Raw genomic sequence first — 19,549 nt, 5'->3', positions numbered from 1 at the left:
ACTATGTCAGAAAATTACATCAAGGTTTATACAGAGCTGGGGCTGAAGAAGAGTTTTACCCATAGCTGGACCAGCAGCACCGCAAATTACACGGTTAGAAACCACAACGGTGACAGCAGCTCTGACCAAAGAGATGCCTGCTCAGAGTTCGGCAGCAGTGCTGAAGCTCCTGCAAAAGCTAGATGAGCAACATCCAAACTTGCCCTGAGCAAGCCATCACATGCCACCTCTATCAGTTTTTTCTTCTACCTCTTAAGAAACTACTTTGTTAGAAGCTCTTCACAAAGCTGTTGGCTTTGCAAAGCCACCTTCAGATCTAATACTCTGATCAAAAGGCTACTTCCAGCAGGAATCTCTCCAGACTATAATGCTTTCAGTCAGACCCAGCAGCCAGCTCTAACACACACTGGGAATTCGGACCTTTAACCCAGGTCCTGTCCTGGCACCCAGGACCAACACTGTTAGTTCAGACTGCCTGAGGTCTCTTCTAGAAATATGTTTATTACCCCAAAGACAGCAATCCCATCATTTCTCTGTATCTGTTCTGGTTGCACACCACCTTCATCACAATTTTTTCCCCAAACACCCAGGCTGAGTTTTCCCTGTTACACCTTGTGTCCGCAGCTTCTTGTCCTCAGCAGCAGCCTCAGGCAGCACTGCAGCGAACGCCCATGACCCGAACCCAGGCAGCCACATCCTCCTGGTTCTCTGGCTGGTTCTCTGACCAAGACCTCCTGGTTCTTGGTCAAGGCCTCAAGCACACCGGGACGCATGCCTTGGCACATGGCCACAATGTCTCAGCAGACACTAACGGTCTAATACTGTCACAGGTGGAGTTTCTGAGCCCCCTTCCATGCAAGCCACCAGCATTTCTGTTCACCAGTCCTGCTCACTGAAGTAGACAGGAGAAGCACCAGACGTTCCAGAGCACCAGATTTTGCAGAGAACTCTCATTTCTGATCCATGCTATCCCAGACAAACTAACATGAAATATAAAACCCAAAGAACTAGCTGGTAGTTATCTTTCTTTGCACCAGAAACCTGCATAGCTAAAATAAATAAATAAACTTGTTGTTTATTGGCAAGATCAAAAAGTTACACTGAGATGAAAGCATTTCACAGTAATGCTAAATGAAACAGAAGCATTGGTGGGATTCATTTAATAAACAATTAGACAGCTATATTTAAGTTACACACCTAAGCTTCCTCTAAAGTGAAAGGCGTGCATATGTACAGCCATGTTCGGATGGACGGGTTTCTTATTTTCCCTCGCCCCAACTACAGAAGAGGCCTAGGCAGCTAACCCACACTGACAGTTCAGCTTTTAACAAGCGAGTTATGCTAGAGGAATCCCATTTCAGAAAAGGGAGGGAAGAGGCTAAGACACAGACTGCAGCAAGCCTTTGAAAGTGTGAAATTAAGATTGCTACCTAAGGAACTGTTAATATCTAGATACTGCTACCAAGATTTTCAACTTTTTTTTAATTATCTGCATTAGACGTTTACTGTAGATCTGCAATAGTTGAACAGTTTAAAAAGTGCAATCAAGTTAGCTACTACAGGCAAGTAAGCTGCCAGTGAGATATGGTGGTGAGGAAGAGCAAGTAACATGCCTACAGTTAGAAGGGAAGGAGAGCTGACACTTGGCACACAAATACATCAGACATCAAGAGGTTAATTCCTATGTCCAGATGCCTGAAGTTAGTACCTGAACACCTGAAGTAAAATGTAAAATTACCTTTACTCTAGAAGACTAAAAGGCTGGTAACACCAAGTTAAGACATAATCTCAGAGGGCAGAATAACTTTTTATTTGGGACCACGTGCATACAGTTCAGTGAATGCTGCCACAGAACAGACACAGGAGTTTGATCTCAAATGTGAGCCACAGATGAGAACTCGACAAGAGCATCTTCAACAAACCTTCTGATAACCTCATAAATCAAAGGACAGCCAAGGAAGCGGTACCATACCCTGGCTTAAAATGGGTAAACACCTGAAGTTATCACAGCACTACCCATCTCTGTAAAGCATGTCTTTTAAGGGTTCTGAAGCTCAGATCTTGGGCCAAGACAGCCTCCCACTGAAGACAATGTTGGTCACGGCCCTGTCAGACTGTGGTACTAACAGAACTCCCAATACGTAAAGCAGCATGCCACACGAGACCCACATTATCATGAAGAGACCATTTCCAGCATTCCCCTCAGTCAGACAACTGCTTCAGCGTATCTGGTATCTGTAAGAGTTAATCATTTGTTGAAATATGGAAGAACACCAGTCTGAAAAGCATCCTTGAGGAAAAAGCTGTACGGGTATAGATAGCAGTGTAGGTATTCCATACTTAATGGCAACCAAGCAAGCAGGCCTCTCTCAGGGAGTGCTGAGTCAGATTTTGGAAATGCAAGAGACAACCTGGTATTTCTCCAGGCCACGCAGTATAAAACAGCCAAAATCCCAGTGGGAAAGAAAGCCTCAAGTTGTTTTAGCTACAGAAAAGAACAAAAATATGCAGAGACTTTAGTTAAAACCCACGCAAGACTTCTAGTTAAACCCACGCAGAAAAGAAAAACCCACACAGTTAAGTTTTACCGTAACACTCAACATTCAAGACTACTTGCAGCAGTAGCTCTTGTCTCTTTCCTGTTTCCCCAGGGCCAGACAGGGAATTCCCACAGCACCGGGAATTTGACAAGCCTGTTTTTCACAAAGCCTTTCTGAAGTACCTTACCCCCTCTCTCAAGGATTACAAAAAATCAACACCGGCTGAAACCTTTCTCCACATATTGTGTCATCAGAAGGTGACATAGCAAAGCAGACACCGGCTGCTGCTGCCAGGAGAATACGTGCAGCCTGCTTCCATCCAATGCTTTTCCTGGGCATTTCTCAACCCCAGGCAGGATGAAGTTTCCTGGCAGGAGCAGCCTGCTCCCAGCCGCTCTCCTTCCCGAGATTCTCTGGCTCTTCCTCCACCGCACTGGTAACAAGCAGGAACACGCTGCCTTTCCACAGCTCCAGAAAGGAAAAGTACAAGAGCAAGCTGTTGCCACCTGAATGGTGGAAGCAACCCACACCCTGCTCCCGAGGGCTGCCAGGAGCAGGTACAGCAAGTATGGCCTGCCAAGACGATATCCCACACATGATGCAGCATCACTGGACTGGAGGCAGCAACATCTGCTTAGCACAACCTAAAAAAGCCCCTAATGTTAGGATTATTCTTCTTTTCTGTCCCCTGAAGAAGTATTTATCAATAGACTCTCAACCAATTCTCTAATTAAATATCAGTATTAACTTTAAGGGTAGAAAAGATTGTTTTCCCAGGATAAAGAGAGGGGAGTAACAGATTTTCTTTTGAAAGAGGTAAATCAGGAAGTCAAGAGGAAATCGCTTCTCTGCACCCCCTAGTTGTGCTTATCACTTGACAAGGCACTAAAAATAGTCACTTCAAAAAAAACATGAAGGCTGTATCTCTGCATAGAGGCTCCTGCACAAGTTTTCTACCAACATCAACAGGCATTTTATGTGCTCTTGTAAAATTCAAGATCAGACCACTGAGTGTACGGACAGCCTGTCAGAAGAAGCTACAGGCCTGTGCTCCAAATCCAAAACACACTTTATCCTAGAAACTGTTAACGACTTCATCCACTCTTTATCTTTGCCACTTACTGCTGAAGTGACAGCTCAGTCTCCTCCTGGACACCGTGCTGGCTTAATTGGAGCAGCCAACCTCCGCACACTCTCTTCCATTTGTCTCCACATCTTCTGATCATACTTAGCACATTTATGTAACAGCTGCCTATTAGTTTCAGTTGAACATAAATAGCACGTCAGTGCAAGGACAAACAGAAAAAGGAGCAGCAGAGCTATGTGTCCTGCACCGCCACTGCACAGGTATGTGCCTGAGGACTGGGGTTCAGCAGCTTTCTCACCTTCCACCAACTGTCTTTTGCCCCGAGGCAGAGACAGAAGCAGCACTGGGAGAGGAGCAAGCCCAGGTTAGGGTTTGTTTCATACTGGGTGCAGGAGGGAGGAGGGAACGCTAGCACTGCTGCCAAGCACTTTGTTAGCACGGAATAGCAACCCTAAAGTGAATTTTCACAAGTAACCGCTCAGTAGAAGTACCACCTACTCTGGTGTTTCCATGTCCCCAGATGCCCTATGCCCTCTGCCAGTACAGATTTACATGGTAACATGAGAAGCCAGATCAGGGAACTGATCCAGCTCAGCTGAAAAAATAGCTATGTTAAAAAAAAAGTTTCCAGACAGCTCCCTTTCTCAGCTTTTCACCGTACAGCCATCCACACACAGCGCTGCGAGGCATGCAGCAAAACTGCTGCTCATTATCTGTGGCCCTAGATTAAAAAAAAAAAAGAAAACCAGTAAAACAAAAAGAAAACCCCTCCCCACCCCAATCATCCCATATCTCATAAGTCCAATCCACTCTATAACCCTTCTCCTGGGCATCCCAGCAGACAGAAGTGAGAAGAACCACTCTCTCCAGGCCAAAGAATACATGTTCAACCTCCAGCAACCAGTAGCTGAGGGGTTTCCCAAGCTCGAGACTGCATCCAGAGCATCACATCTAACAGCCACCGACGGAGTCACTTCAATCTTCGACTTTCATTCTGAACCTGCTTACACTTTCCCCTCCAAAACTTCCTGTGACAGCAAGTTTTACAGCTCAGTTACCTGTGTGTAGAAATTATTTTTGCATCTCTTGATATGTGATGATTTGTGGACCCCATGTCATAAAAATGACTGAACAGGAGTTGGGTGTGGGGTGTTTGTTGGGGGTGGTTTGCTGGTTGGGTTTTTTGTTTTCCTAATTCACCTGCTCCATGCCAGGAGTCAAATACGGACTGAACCCACAGCCTGGGGACAATATAAACAAAACTCAAAATTGTTTGCGCTCCTACAAGCTACAGATGAGACAAAAAAGGAAAAGTAAGCCAGTAGTTTCAGCTGCTGTAGTAATACTCTTTCTTTGGACCCCAGAAACTACTTGTTATTCAAACTTCACCGCAAGCACAATAAAAAGCATTTTCACAATACAAAACAATCTGCACCTAGCTTGTTTTGCCACGATCTGCCAGGTTCTTCCCCATTCTCCACCTCGGACTCCTTCCTTCCCAATATTAATATATCACAATCATGGGCAAATAAATCCTTCCAAGATGTAAGAAGAAACTTGTATTTAATATTTTTGATATCTGAGGACAGATTTTTGAAAACATCACTGCTTAAATTTAGCAATACGCAATGATTCCACAGTCAGTGCTTAGCAACTCAAAATCACTTCTAGTAAAGGCCAAATAAACAAACAAACGAGAAAAAAACAATATTGTCAGAAACCTTCGCATTTAAAACAATAGAGACTTGCACACTCCCAGCACAGCTTTGCCATCAAGAACTTGTATGTGTTCAGAATAAAATAAGGGGTGATCAAACCTCAAACATCACACTGCTTTTTCTCCCTCTCTTCAGTTTTGTAGAGTTGCAATCAGTGTGAGTAAAGTCCAGAAAAGCAGAACAAAACTGCATCTTCAGTATGGGTTAAGATCCATGGATGCTTTAGCTATATCAGTAGCATTTAGAGGGAATCTCACAACGATTACATACCCTTTGTTCTCTTGAGTGCATTACTAGAGGTAGTCAGATTTCATGGGAAAACATTTTTTGTGACTCATCTTAATTTGCATTTCACTTAGTCAAACAATAGCAATTACATGCTCGAGTTCAGTTTTGACATTCACATTTTTAGACAGACAGCCTTGCAGGAACAGACCCCTCCACCTGCTTATGTCCAGGCAGCAAAGGGCAGGGCTTTACCTGCTGACCCTGAACAGCTTCACAAAGTGTGCCTGCTGAGCTCTGACAGATCATTTTTCAATGCTTCACTTCAAACTGTCATCAACTTGACACATTGAATGCCAGTAAAAAAAAAAATTGCTAAAGAAAATGAAGATCTTAAGTATACATTGACCGGAAGTTACTTGTACTAACATTTTTAACATTAAAAATAAAGAAAATCTACTAGTAGCACAAGTGGCAGCAGAGAAAATACTAAAATTAGCAGTGTTAGGGGAGAGGGGAGACCAGGCAGCAGCCCATTAAGAGAAGTCGCCAGTATTCTGTGCTTAGGAGCACCACACTCCTAAGGGGAACATCACTGTCTAGAGGAACAGCTACCACCACCAGACCTGACTCAACTGTAGAGCATCTTGTAGAACACAACTGAAAAGTGACCACAATTTCTCAAAAAAGATAACAAAAATGATTTTTGCACCAGAGGATTACTGAAGAGTTATTAAAATTAAAAATGGTTTGTGACAGACTAAGTCTTCTCTAACTTATTCCCTTTCTACCTGAAAACAGCAGCACAGCATTTGAGGACAAGGCCCCTGCTCTCCCCAGGGAGGTTACGATGACTTAGGGATTCTTGCAGAAGAGCCATCTGGATTATTTATAGTACATCTAGACAGGGTAATGAAATCATTCACACATGCACCTCATCACATCCAAAAGATTAACTGCTGTTTTAGCAGGAAATATTAGATTGAAGTGATTCAAAGTCAAATGTTTAAAGAGTATACTAAATTACAGGTATAGTAAATTATATCCCAGCTTCCATCATGGATCATGCTTCATCCGTCCTATAAATGTGTAAAAATGAGAGTAAGTAAATATAAGTTACTAACACAAAGTAGAAATGCATTATTATTGTATCTTCACTTACATATGCAGACAACCCTCGGGTTTTATAGAATTAAAACACTGCCCGCCACACACACTTGTCTTTATATATACGCAGGCTAGTTTCAATATTCTTTGAGACCTGTCTTTTCCTATGAAGACTAGAAAGACTCAGCCAGTCCCTGCTTACAGCCACCAACACTACGCCAAGTTTCACTTCCTTGGCTATCTCAGGTCTTTGGTGGAGCTCAGTGTAAACACAGAGCCACGAATCAGAGCTAACAAGCTACCAAGTTTGTTGTTTGGGTTTTTTTAAATATAAGGAGCAATTCAGTCAATAAGCCTGTCACCTTCCATGTCCCCTATTGCGTACACAAGTGCTTTGGAAATAGTATTTCCTTGTTGCTACATGTCAAAGACTCCACCTGAGTTTTTTCCTGAAACTCCCCACTTACAGCTGCAAAAGCAGCCCAAGTTGCACAGCTACTGTTGCAGGACTTATGGCAGCAGGTACCACCAGGCAAAGCACCTTTCCAGGCTCCATGTTATGTTCCTGGATTGCCATTGCTGCCATCACTGCTGCAGCAGAGGAAAACCTAAGAAAGTCTAAAAACTGTATTTACTGGTGATAGTTTGAGATAACGTATTTTCAAAATGATTACTCAATCGCTTTGTTGTAATAATGCGGAGAACAACTAAATGGACAGGTATTTTAACCCAGTTCAAGATTTTTCATTCATGGATGGGCTACATGCTAATGCAGTCTCCCTTTCAACTGACACTACTTTGCACGGGACACTTTCCCACCAAGTTTCCTCATTACCCCGCTACTTACAAAAGAACAACAGAAACAATACATTATTTAAGACATCTTTGGGCAGTTAAGCACCTGGAATTCAGCACCAAACAGAAAACCTATTTGTACCCAAAAATCTGCTAAATTCCACCATGTAACTAAATATTTAGTTCAGAATTTAGGAAATAAAACTTGTTTGCCTTCAGGTGTACATGCACTATGGTTTATGTACTCCAGAAATAAATACCTACTGGTCTAAATTGGTCTGACTGTCCAGTAACACTTCCAAACCCTGCACGTGCACACTTGCTACCAAACCTGATGATACTCTGCTTGAATGCTCAAAACTACAATTAGACCAAGAACTAACAGTAATTACTAAATTACTAATTACTAAAAATCGCTCATCACTAAGAGCACAAGTTCTCTGGAGCCACCATGCATCTGCTGACTTCTTAACTAAGACGCTGACTATTTTTAACTTTGAGAATTGAAATAAATGTTCCCAGCAAACACAGAAAGCAACAAATGCCATGTGATCTGGGTAAGAATTTGCCAAGCAGCGCAGAATTACACTATGGCCACGGCAGCAAAATAAATACAGCCTTCCATAGTCAAGGTATGCAACTCTAAGAAACAAGATTAAGCAACCGTCACTCACATGCCCCTCAAACAATTCAGCAAAACCCCAAGCTAAGGCCCTAAATGCTTTTAGGCAACAACCATGTCTTGACACTTAATTGTCCCAAATATATCTTCTTTCACTTTAAATTACCCAAGGCTTTCTCAAGAGCGTCTTTTCTAGGGTGACGTTTCAACACCAACGAGGAAGTACACAGGAGTGTACTTAAACCTAGCAACAAGATTTACACCAAAACTATGTTCTCCTACCCTCAGCAAACAGCTGTACAGCCAATCATTTAAGGGATTTGTATCAAGCACAAAAAGCCAGATGCCAATCAAACACCCCCCAAGTTTTTCATTTTTCCACATGTAGGTATCTGCATGTTGCACCAGTGGGTACTGCAAGAAAGAGCAGAGGCATGAATTTTCTTAAATTGCCAGTCAGTCACCAAGATGGTTAGAAGCTGCTCGTCTGAACTCTTCATCTGCAAAGCAAGACCGGTGTTCAGAACAAAAAGCCAAACGCTACATGATGAACCCAGGAAGAAAGGATGTTAGGTGCAAGGCCTGCCTCACAGCACAGATGAAACGTAAAGAGGAATGCCTAGGAGGATACGCAGCTCTCCTTCACGATGTCAAAGAAACTACCTTAATCTGGAGCCGCACACCAACGAAGGGCTAAAGTCAGCTTTGCCAAGAAGCCCGGCGGCTCACTCAGCAGCGAGGGAAGGACAGCTTTGTTGGGTGAGAAAACAGACCCCACCCACAAGCGTAATCTGTAATCATTTCTGCTAAGCCACATCAATAGCCGGGAAGGTACCGTGCAGGGATGGCAACCCCACCGCCCTCATGCACGCCGGGGGGGGGGGGGGGGGGGGGCGGGCCGCGGCAGTGATGGAAGGAGCCAGGTGGGCTCCGGCCGTTAGCTGGCGGAGGGAGGGAGGGGGGGGGCAAGCTGCCAAGGCAACCCCCACGGGAGGAAAAGAGGGGGTCGCTCAGGGTCACCGAGAGGCGAGAAAACTGCTGCGCTCAACTGCGGAGAAACGTCGATTCGTTCCTCCCTGCAGCAGAGGCCAAGCCGGCGGCGGGTGTGACCGGGGCGGCCGGCTCCGGGACGCAAGGAGGGGAAGGGGGGCCGGGGGTGGCCCTGGACCCTGGGACACGGGTTTTGGCACAAGAGGGAGAAGCGCGACCAAGAGCTGCGAAGCAGCGGCCCGGGGCAGGGCTGCAAGAGCCCACCGGGGCGGGCACGGGGCGGGGGTTCCGCCTGAGGGAGGTGCCCGGGGGGGCGGCGGACCCCCGGGGGACGCACTGACCGATGGTGGAGATGAAGGTGGTGTTGAAGGCATCGTCGGAGAAGCGGAAGAGCACGCAGGTCTTGCCGACCCCCGAGTCCCCGATGAGAAGCAGCTTGAAGAGCAGGTCGTAGGTTTTCTTCGCCATGGGGAGGCGCGGCGGCCGCCGCCGCCCGCTCCGGCCCCCTGCTCGCCCCCCCGCCCTCCTTCACCGGGCGCCCCCGCCGCGGCTCCGCCCGCCCACCCCTGCCGGCAGCACCGGCCGCGCCGCGAGCGAGGGCGGCGGCGACGAGCGAGGAGGAGGAGGGGGCCCACAAAATGGCTTCCTGTCGTGGGGCGGCCCCAGCGCCGCGCCCGCTCCCCGCGCCGCCACGGGCCCGCTGCTCCTCACGGGGAGGTGGCGGCGCCCGGGCTCATAACCCCCCGGCTCGGCTCGGCGCGGCGCGGATCCCCCCGGCGCGGCTGCCCCGGACGGCGGCGGCTCCTCACAGGCGCTGCCGAGGCTGCGCGCGCCGCTCGGTAACCGCGCAGGCCTGCGGCGGCGGCGCGCACGCCCTGACGTCAGCACGCGGGCGCGCGGCCCTGGCGGCAACGGGGCTGCACGGCGGGGGTGGGGTATGGGGGGGCGGCGCGCGCACCCGCGTCCCGCCGCAGAACCCCGGCGTGGTGACGTCACCCGAGCTCGCGGCCGCGCGCCGGGGCGGGGCCTTGCGGGGAGGAGGCGGCCCCGCCCTCCCACCCTCGAGCCGCCGGAAGTCCCGCCCCCTCCTCGCTTACCGGGGCTCTGATTGGCTAAGCTCTCCTGCCAGTCTCTCCTCCTCCCCCGGGGGTGACGTCCCGGCGGCGGGGGGTGCGGAGGACGCCCCCTGGCGGCGGGCGGCGGTTCCGCGCCCTCTTTGGGACCCCGGCCCGGCCTTGGTGGCCCGCCCCGCCCCGCCCCGGGACTGGCCGTGAGCCCGGCAGCTCTGTCGCCGTACCCCGAGGCCCCGCCACTCTCCCAGGGTCACCACCCCCGCAGCCGGCGGCCCCCCAGGCCCGGGGGCGGCCTCACCGGGCCGCCTGCGCCTCAGGCCGCCCCGCCGGGCCCCGCAGGCTGGGCCTGGGCCCCGCGGGTTGAGCACGGTCCCGCAGCGGCCGCCAGCCTGCCGGGAGCCGGCCTGAGCCCGCAGCGGCCAGGGCTGGGCACCGCCATGGCAGCGCTGCCGGGGCACCGAGGCCCTGAGCACAACAGGCCGGGGGTGGCACAGAGGGAGCCCCCCTCACCAGCCTCCACCAGCCATGGCAGGCAGAACCCGGGCACGCCGCCACGCTGGGGCCGGGGCTCGGCCAGCGCAGCGCGGCACGATGGACTCGGATGGCGGCTGGGTCAAACCGGCACGATGGACCCGGGTAGCAGCTGGGTCAAACTGCCAGCAGGTGTGAGGTACCTCCTTGTGGCTACCTGGGTGCTCAGGGCATTTGGCCACCAACTGCTGAGAGCCAAGCGGCAGGGTCACCACTGAAGCCAGCTGAGATGCCCCGTCACAGGGAGTGTGTTACAGCCCCCCTCGCTTCAACCAGGCCGGAGCAGTGCGTGCCAAGCAAGAGGGCACGCGTGGGTGTTGGAACCCAAGCTGTCCCGCAGCGCAAGCCTACATGCTGCTGATGGCAATTTGCTTGCATAATTAAGTATTCTGTGATCAGTAATTTCCCGCTATTTGAAGGGTGCATTACCTCAAAACGTTCAATACCAGTCGTGTCCCTCCCACCCAGCCTCTCCCAAAGTACAGCTTAGGACGTCTCTGGAGACTGACACTCATGTTTATTTCCTTTGTATTTTGATTTCTCAGCCTTGGCGGCTCCTGTTTGCAGGCACGTTTCCCCTCGGTTAGTGGGGTACAAGGCTCTGTCTCAAGAAACCTTGAACTCTGCAGCGGGTTTGCTCCAGGAGCTGACACAGCAGATAGGGCAGGAGTTTGCGGTTTCACAAAGAAGGTTTATTTTTAGCACTTTGCTAGATCAGTTTAAGGGCACCGTATGAAACGCTTCCTGTCTATGACTGAGCAGATAAGGGGAAAAACACCAGTATTCATGGAGAGCTCCGTGGTGAAGACACTGCCACAGATACCGGGGACCCACAGGCAGGCAGCTTCCAGTCACTCTCCAAAGGTTTATCAGGACAAGCACATTGCTAGATGTTTACACCAATGCTTGAAACAACCTTTTGTCTTGGAGAGCTTGTTAGTGGACTTCAAAGGAGTTTATCTTATAGGATCCTAGAGAGGAAGCAGTAGAAGTCTCACATATCCCACCTGCAAACAAGGCGAAGTATTTTCTGTCTGGTTTCTAAGACTGGCCCTGATGTTAAATGTTACCCCCCCTAAGGGAACTGATCCTGTGGGACACGCCCCACTGAGGACAAAGACACCCTTGCTCTTGGTTTGATGGTAAATCCTGGTCAGGAGACCATCGCTGCAGGGCTGGTAGGTTTGGGAATGTCCACTGAGAGGTGGAACAGTTCTCAGCTCTCCCCACCAGAAGAGTCTTCTGTCCTGATCTCAATAGGGCACTGACCTGATGTGACAGGGGGTAATTACCAAATTAGGAGGAATGGGGTGTAAGGGGAGAGCCAGCAGCACCTGGCAGCCTCTTCCAGTCTGTCAGAGCCCGCTTGCCAGGAACAGCTGAGCAGCCAGGGTTGCAACACCACGCCACAGATGCATGCCCTCCAGATCTTGACACAGGGAGGGGAAAAGTGAATCACAAGCAAGTTGTGCAACAATATTTAAGTTTGAGGAGGTTTGCTTGGGGAGGGTGGTGACATGCTAGGCTTGTTGGTTACTCAAATCCTCTCACAAAGCAGGGCCCAGCCCTTGGTGTGTGCAGGGATGGAAGAGATCTTTGTCATCCAGGAGGCATCAGCAGCCGCAGCAAACAGGAATCTTTGTTTTCTCTAACTCCTCCCCCAGCCAAGGCAGGGACAGGGGCTCCGCTGCTCTGCTCCGCTGCTCTGCTCCGCTGCTCTGCTCCGCTGCTTGGCCACAGGCACAGGTCAGGCCATCTGAGGAGGTTCTGGTCCCACCATTTTGGGTCCTTCACCTTGAGCAATAAGCTCGCATGCAGCCCTCCAGCACAGACCCTCCCAGCCCTTGGTAACCTCCAGCTCCCACCACTTCAGGAACAGCTGGAACCCAAAACTTGTGTAAGGACGTGGCTGGGCTGCATCAAAAGAAGTGTGACCAGGGGGTTAAAGGAGGTGATTCTCCCCCTTCTGCTCCACTCTGTTGAGACCCCCACCTGCAGCACTGTGTCCAGCTCTGGGGCTCCCAACATAAGGGGGCCTGTTGGACCCTGGTCCATAATGGACCTGCTGGAGCGGGGCCAGAGGAGGCCAGGGAGATGCTCAGGGGCTGGAGCAGCCCTGCTGTGGGGACAGGCTGGGAGAGCTGGGGTGGCTCAGCCTGGGGAGGAGAAGGCTGCGGGGAGACCTTAGAGCACCTGCCAGCACTTAAAGAGGGCTTATGAGAGATGGAGACAGACTTTTTAGCAGGGCCTGTAGCGATAGGACGAGGGGTGATGGTTTTAAACTAAAAGAGGGGAGATTCAGACTAGATACAAAGAAGAAATGTTTTGTGCTGAGGGCGGCGAGGCGCTGGCCCAGGCTGCCCAGAGCAGCTGTGGGTGCCCCATCCCTGGCAGTGCTCAAGGCCAGGCTGGACGGGGCTGGGGGCAGCCTGGGTTGGGGGGAGGGGTCCCTGCCCGTGGCAGGGTGGTGGGACTAGATGGTTTTTAAGGTACCTTCCAACCCAAAACATTCTGTGATTCTACGACTATGACAAGAGCCCTGACAGAGCTGACAATAGCAGTCCCAGATGCACAGGACATTGTCTGAGGAAGAACACAAAATGGGTTGAAGTTGCTCCACCTGCTTCCATATGACATCATCCTCTTAGCAGTGGTGACCACAGCGTGGTCTGTGCTGCAAGTACCCTGGGCACCAGGCTGGGAGCTCTGAGCTCCAGCCACCCCTCTGGCTGTAGGCACATGCAGTGCCCAACTGCCTTTTGGATTTTGCTGCTGTTGTCACTGAGGCAGGGGAACTCAAAATGAATAAATGTCAAGCTAAACCCAGTAACTGGGTGAATTTTTTGAGACACCCCTGGAGAACCCAATGTAAGAAATAAGCTTTGTCAGAAAGATGAATTCCTGAGGAGGGGAAGTAAAAGTGATGCAAGGTGGGTCCTCCACACTGCTTTTCTCTTTTGCAGATATCTTCATACATGGTGTTGGGTCTCACCAGGCTTCCCAGCCACCCTCCTGCCTCCAGCTGATCTGCACAGACAGATCAAGCAGCTTTGGATGAGGACATTTTGCCAGTGGCAGAACGGGCCAGTGTTTGGGGCAGCTCTCACCACTGCTGCTGGCAGGGTTGGGCTTTCACCACCTTGGATCACACATCCCTGCCTCTTACCCCATATGTCTCTCAGGCTGCAGTGGACAACTAGAGAAAAAGAGGAGCAAGAAAGGCGGCTCCACGTCCCTGAAACGGGGACCGTCGCCCCTGTTTTCTCTTCCAGTTGGCATCACCCTGTCAGGAGCAGAAGGACTTTGTCAGCACTTCCAGGCAGCACCGAGGATGCAAAGGTCATGTAGAGCCCAGTGCCTTTGGCAGCAGCTCAGTGTGCCAGGCGCATCTCTTACTTCTGCACAGTCACCTCGGCTCGGCTTCTGGCAAGGCAGTGCCAGCACCGGCAGCTCAGCAGGGCTCTGCCCAGCAGCAGACAGCGCGCTCGGACGTGTCTGATGAGCTTTCTGCCCTCGCCGCTGCCTGGTCTGCCTCTGCGCAATGCAACGGGGCAGACTTCGGCCATGTGCTCGCAGCCGCTCCTTACCCAGGTTTAATGCTTAAAGACCTCTGTCTTCCCATGCCTCTGCCCCCTGCCCCGGTTCAGCCCCCTCTGTCTGCTGCCAAAAGTTTCTGCCCTCCGGTTGTAACATCACTTGGTTATGCTGGGACATGATCCCACGCTGCCAGCGAGTGGGGGAAGAAGCTCTGCATTGTTGTCGTCAGTGCTTTGCAGAGCCAGTCACTGCCTTGTTTTCTACGGTTTTTCACCAGGGAGCAGAGCAGTGATTGGAACGAGGGACTGAGAAGCAGTGACTGCCGGCTTGCTGCTGCTGCTGAATGATGCTTTGACCTCCAGCAAGCAGCAGCACCGCTCTCCCCCGGTGCCCAGGGACTTGCCGCGTACCTGTTGCAGAGGCAGTGCCGCCCCCAGTTCCTTATTCTTTGTGGAGCAGCTTGAGGTCACTGAATGAAGAGCTCCCTAGGAGCATGCTAACGATAAATAAGTCATTACCTACAAAGGCAGATGAAGCATTAGTCCCTGGTTCCGTGTAGAAAGGGACCTGCCCCACACACACACTGGGGATTTATTCTGCTTAGGGGAGGGTTTGGAGGGATCTCAGGGGGAGCGTGGGAACGCCCCACTGCATTTGTTGAGCGCTGTACAACCAGAGCTCTGCCTCTTTCAATTACATCTTGCCAGCAGATTATTAAATCCTTTAATCTCTGAGCAATGATGCTGATCTAGTTGCCTTACAGACATTGCTCACACCACATCTGTTGAAAACCCGGATCTAAGATAAAAGCCTGGAGCCTCCCACGTGGTTGCCAGCCATCCCTTTTCCCCCCCTCTCTCAGCTCCCATGGGACAACAGCAGAGATGGGAAGAGAGACGATGGGGCGCAGCCTGGGGCTGCGGGACCTCAACAAGCGGCTGCAGTTTCCCCATGTCACACAGGAGTCGGGGCAGAGCCAGGACATGGCTCGGGGGCCGCAGACAAGGGGCACTGGGCACATCTAGGCTCCCAGCCTGCAGCACCCGAAGCTCTTTCCAGCCCCTCGTTAGTGTGGCCAGTGATTGGCGAAGTGACACAAGATTCCACTAAGCCATCCAGCCCTACATCCCAACAGGATTCATCCTCTGCATCAGAAGGTCTTCTCCTCGAGGGCAGCCCCAGGGGCCTGCATGAGAGGCAGCACTTTGTAGTAGCTTTTATCCCTCATCTCCTGTTCATCAGGAGATGCAGCTCATCACTTACCCAGCTGTCTTAAGCATCTGGGGGTCATTTGGAAAATGGACAGTTTCCTTTAACAACATGACTGTGGATGGGAAGGAAGATGTTGGAGATCTGCGCCCCGAGCTGGCTCCCATACCGCCGCTGCCATCTAATTATAGAGGAGTCAGCTGCTGGCAAACTGATCCACCCTAAATCCAGGCTTAGTGTGAGCTGTGCTTGCCCCTCCAGCTCCCCTGCTTTCAGTACAGGGTGAATCTTGCACCAGGGCGATTCCCTTGCTGCCTTCCCGGGCAGCTGTGAGAGCTCCTCTTTTGCTTCCCTCCTGTGCCATGCACAAATGCTCAGCTCATGGTCTGAAAAAGCCAGAACACCCCAGACCTCAGCCCAAGGGGTGGCTGGAGCCCGAGGCTGCAGCTGGCCCGCACCAGGGATGCTCACAGCTGCTACCCACAGCCCCCCTCAGCAGAGCTTATGCTCCCCAGGCTCCCACAGCCCACCCTGTGCTGAGCTCTGCTTGTGCTGCCTCTTCCCATAGGTGCCACAGCCGGGAGGTGGAGGCAGCCTGGTCCTGCCCGCAGGGTCCACAGTGGATGACCAAGAGCCATTTCTTCTGCCAAGCCCTGTCCAGGCAACCCAACTTGCTGGGTAGGGGTTGTCTGGGCAGGGAAGGAGGCGTTTGCAGCGTGGGTTGGGAGGATTTAGCAGAAGCCAGAGGCTCATTCCCAGATATCTTTTAAGAAGCGGCGTGGCAGGACACATCTCTTGAGTCATAGAGGAACAGAAAGGTGCCCTGTGCTGAGAGGGGTGACATGCCAGGGGTAGTGGCAGGGGCACCACGGGGCAGGGTGGCCTTTGCTCTCAGAGAGGCCATGATGGGCAACTAGAGCAGCTCCAGGTCCTGAGGAGAAGAGATCGGGCAAACATCAACTGGTTTAACAGGCGGCTTTTGGGCAAACAGCTGATCTCCCCCCAGCTCCAGCTGCTTGGCTGTGGGATGGGGCTCAGCCAGGGATGCTGGGAGGCAGCTTGGCCTGGGATTTGAGATGGGTGGCTCCTCGGGCACCCTCCCACACTCCCTGGCAGTGCTGGGAAGAGAGAAGCATCCAGATAGACTCTGCTGCTTCACAAGCTCCCTCATCAGCAGCTCAGCATGTTGAAACGGGGACAGCATGAGGGAAGCCGGGAGCGTGTGGTGGATGGGGAGCGCCACAAGCAGATGGGGATGTGACCGAGCTGAACTGCAAAACTGCCATGGAGGAGGGAAAGGGGGAAATGAATCCAGTGGATCTCTGGGGATGCTAGTGAGCTGGTTTTGGGTGAAAGCAGCCAAATGCCCGCTGGACCCCCAGGGTCCCTTTCCCCTTGTTAAAGTCAAGAGAAGAAGGTTCAGAGTGAGAAAGATCATCGGTGGGGGGCAAGCGAGAGGATCCAGCCTCTCAGCTGCAGCCCAGGCTGGGGACAGCATCACACAGGGACATATCCTTTCCCTGTCAGGGAGGACAGGCTTTTCTCCAGGGCTGGTCCAGCCAACACCATCACCAGTTAGTTAAACCTGAAGAAAAAAACCCTAAGGAATGTCAACACAATGCTGCCAGCATGGAGACCATTGTCCCTGCTCCCAGCCCATGTCCCTACTCCCAACCTGTGCACTTCCATGTGCGCAGCAGCATTTTTCTGGCAGCAGCTGGGATAGGAGGGTTTTGGCAGCCTGGGAATACTCCCACTGCAACCTTGCTTTAAAGCAAAGGCATGACAGGGCTGAGCAGTGGCAGTAAGCCGTGCTGAATGGCACCGGGACCTGGGGATGAGGGACCGCAGGGAAGGTGAGGAGCTGGGGGGGAGGTGAAGGCCAAGTGCCCTCAGATCCCTTCTGCCCTGAGTTGAGCAGCTTTCAAAGCACCTGGGATGAGGGTTTGGGGAGGAGGGAGCTGGTGGCACTGGTGAGCCCTGCCCTGGGTGCAGCTGGGGGCTGAGCACCGTGTGCCCATGGGGAAGGGGGGGCTGTCGGTGGCTAAGAGAGGCTACTGTGCTGGGGCATGTGCAGTAGATCCCAGCATGTCCCTGGCACCCTTACCCCTTGTGCATAGCTCCGGCAGAGAGCTCAGGGTGTCCCAACTAACCCAGGGACCGCGATACTGAAGGACATGGGGTGGGGACCGCATGATCCCATGGGTGGCAGAGCATCACCACCAGCACTGGCACTGGGCATCGTTCCCTCCCACATCTGTCTGGCTCCAGCTGATGCTGCTGCCTGGGCCAGGCAGCCAGGAAAACCAGAGAGACCGGGGCAGACCATGGGAAGGGCATCAGAAGATCTCCCGCCACCCTGCTGCCAGCAGCCGGCATGTCCATCCTTGCTGCCCCACTGTCACCGTGCCATGGATGTCAAGCTGGAGGGCTCTTCATCACCACCACCCTCATCAGCACAGCCTCTGGCCTCGCTACGAGTGACACTGGCATGATTAGGCTGTCAGAAACCTGCCTGGCTTGACAGGGCTTCCCTCCCACTCCTCATTAATTCCTTAACGACTCTGGCCTGTGGCTTTGCCAAGTCTGGGCAGCCCTGGACCCCCCAGCCCCAGGGGGCTGCCCCAGGACAAGGGTGCTGGGTGTCCCAGCAGCTGGGGGGTACATGGGGCCACAGCCTCCCTGGCTCCTTCCAGCCACCCACAAGAGCTGGGAATTGGCTTGTTTGGCATTTTCCAGCATTTTTTCCAGCACGAAGCATCTCTCTGAGTGGAGTTTGGCTGTGTTTCCACAGGAGCTCGGGGGGCTCAGGGGGTCATAGCTCCTTCCCACTCCACCCCACTCCATCCCATGACAACTGCCAGCACAGAGTCCCCTACACAGCCAGGGCGAGGGCAACAGCCACCTGTGCTGGGGGCCCTGCCACTGGGGAGCCCCACAGCAGCACTGGGGAGTGGGCATGGGCAAGGTGCGGGGGGGCCTGGGAAGCAGTGGGGTGGGAAGAAACCCAAGGGGAAACTGCACCCAATGTGCCTCCGCTCAGCACCCTGTGGACCAGGGCCCACAAGCAGCCAGGCCAGGACAGGAGGAGGGGTGGCCAGGGGTGGGGTGGTGTCCAATGGGTGCCAAGGTGTCCCAAAGATGGCTGTGGCGTCCCAGAGATGACCACAGTGTTGCAGGGTCAGCCACAGCGTCCCAGAGGTGTCTGCAGTGTCCCTGGGGTGACCACAGTGTCTCAGAGGTGACTGTGCTGTCCCAGAAACAGCCTTGGTGGCTGAGGGGTGACCATGGTGCCCCAGGTCTGGCACTGGTGTCTCAGGAGTGGCTGCAGTGTCCCCAGGGGTGGCTGCGGTACCCAAAGCCAGCCAGATTTCCAAGGGCTGGATACAGCTTCTCAGGGGTGTCTGCGTTGTCCTGACAGCAGCCATGACCCCCAAGGGATGGCTGCAGTGTCCCAGGGTGGCTGTGAGACATGGGGACATGGGATGGGGAGGAGTGGAAAAGCCAAAGTGATGGAAACTGGGACCCCCAGCCCCACTGCAGTCACGGCAGCATTTTGGGGCTGACCCAGGCCCACAATCAGGCTGTGAATGGCATCCCGCATGGCACCCGGACCACATCCCCTGTGCCGGCCAGCCCAGTGTCACCCCTGGGATGCTCAGCCCCACCTTGGCTGTGGCACTGATGCCATTGTGGTACCCACAGCAAACCAGAGAGGGGGTGGCATCCCTGGCGGGACACAGACCCTTGAACCCTGGGGCCTGGGTGGGAGTGGGGCAGTGCCCCCCTCGCCCCACACGGGGACATGATGGTGGGGCCAGCGTGGCCGTGAGTCACCACGTGGCTTCCTCCACCCCAGGCTTGCCCTGCACCCCACCCCGTGACTCAGAGCCCGGCAATGCATCCCCACGGGTGCTCAGCCGCCCACATGCCATCCTGCACCCCCAAACCCACTGGCATGTCACTGGGCATGCCACCAGCCCCCCCTCCCCCCTGCCCAGGGCTGCCCCAGGGTCCCCCAACATCCCCACCTCTTCTTACATAGGTGGGGTAAAGCTGGTGATGGGGGTCCCCTGGGGCCCAGAGTGTGGCCCCTGTGCGCAATGTATCCCCCC

The 19,549-nt window shown here is 52.9% G+C and overlaps 1 protein-coding gene across 1 annotated transcript in view; it reads right to left on the bottom strand.

Moving 5' to 3' along the window:
* RAB10 (RAB10, member RAS oncogene family) overlaps window positions 1–9,559 on the bottom strand; it is a 49,181-nt gene extending 39,622 nt beyond the window's left edge. The window contains exon 1 of the mRNA XM_056343206.1: window positions 9,426–9,559. Coding sequence (XP_056199181.1) covers window positions 9,426–9,552 — 127 coding nt within the window. The 5' untranslated portion in view covers window positions 9,553–9,559. The remainder of the gene's footprint in view (window positions 1–9,425) is intronic.
* Between the last annotated feature and the right edge of the window lie 9,990 nt (window positions 9,560–19,549).

This window comes from Falco biarmicus, chromosome 6, assembly GCF_023638135.1.
Source record: "Falco biarmicus isolate bFalBia1 chromosome 6, bFalBia1.pri, whole genome shotgun sequence".
Classification (NCBI taxonomy): domain Eukaryota; kingdom Metazoa; phylum Chordata; class Aves; order Falconiformes; family Falconidae; genus Falco; species Falco biarmicus.
Note: the sequence above shows the minus strand (reverse complement) of the source record. Positions and strands in the feature narration are given on the sequence as shown.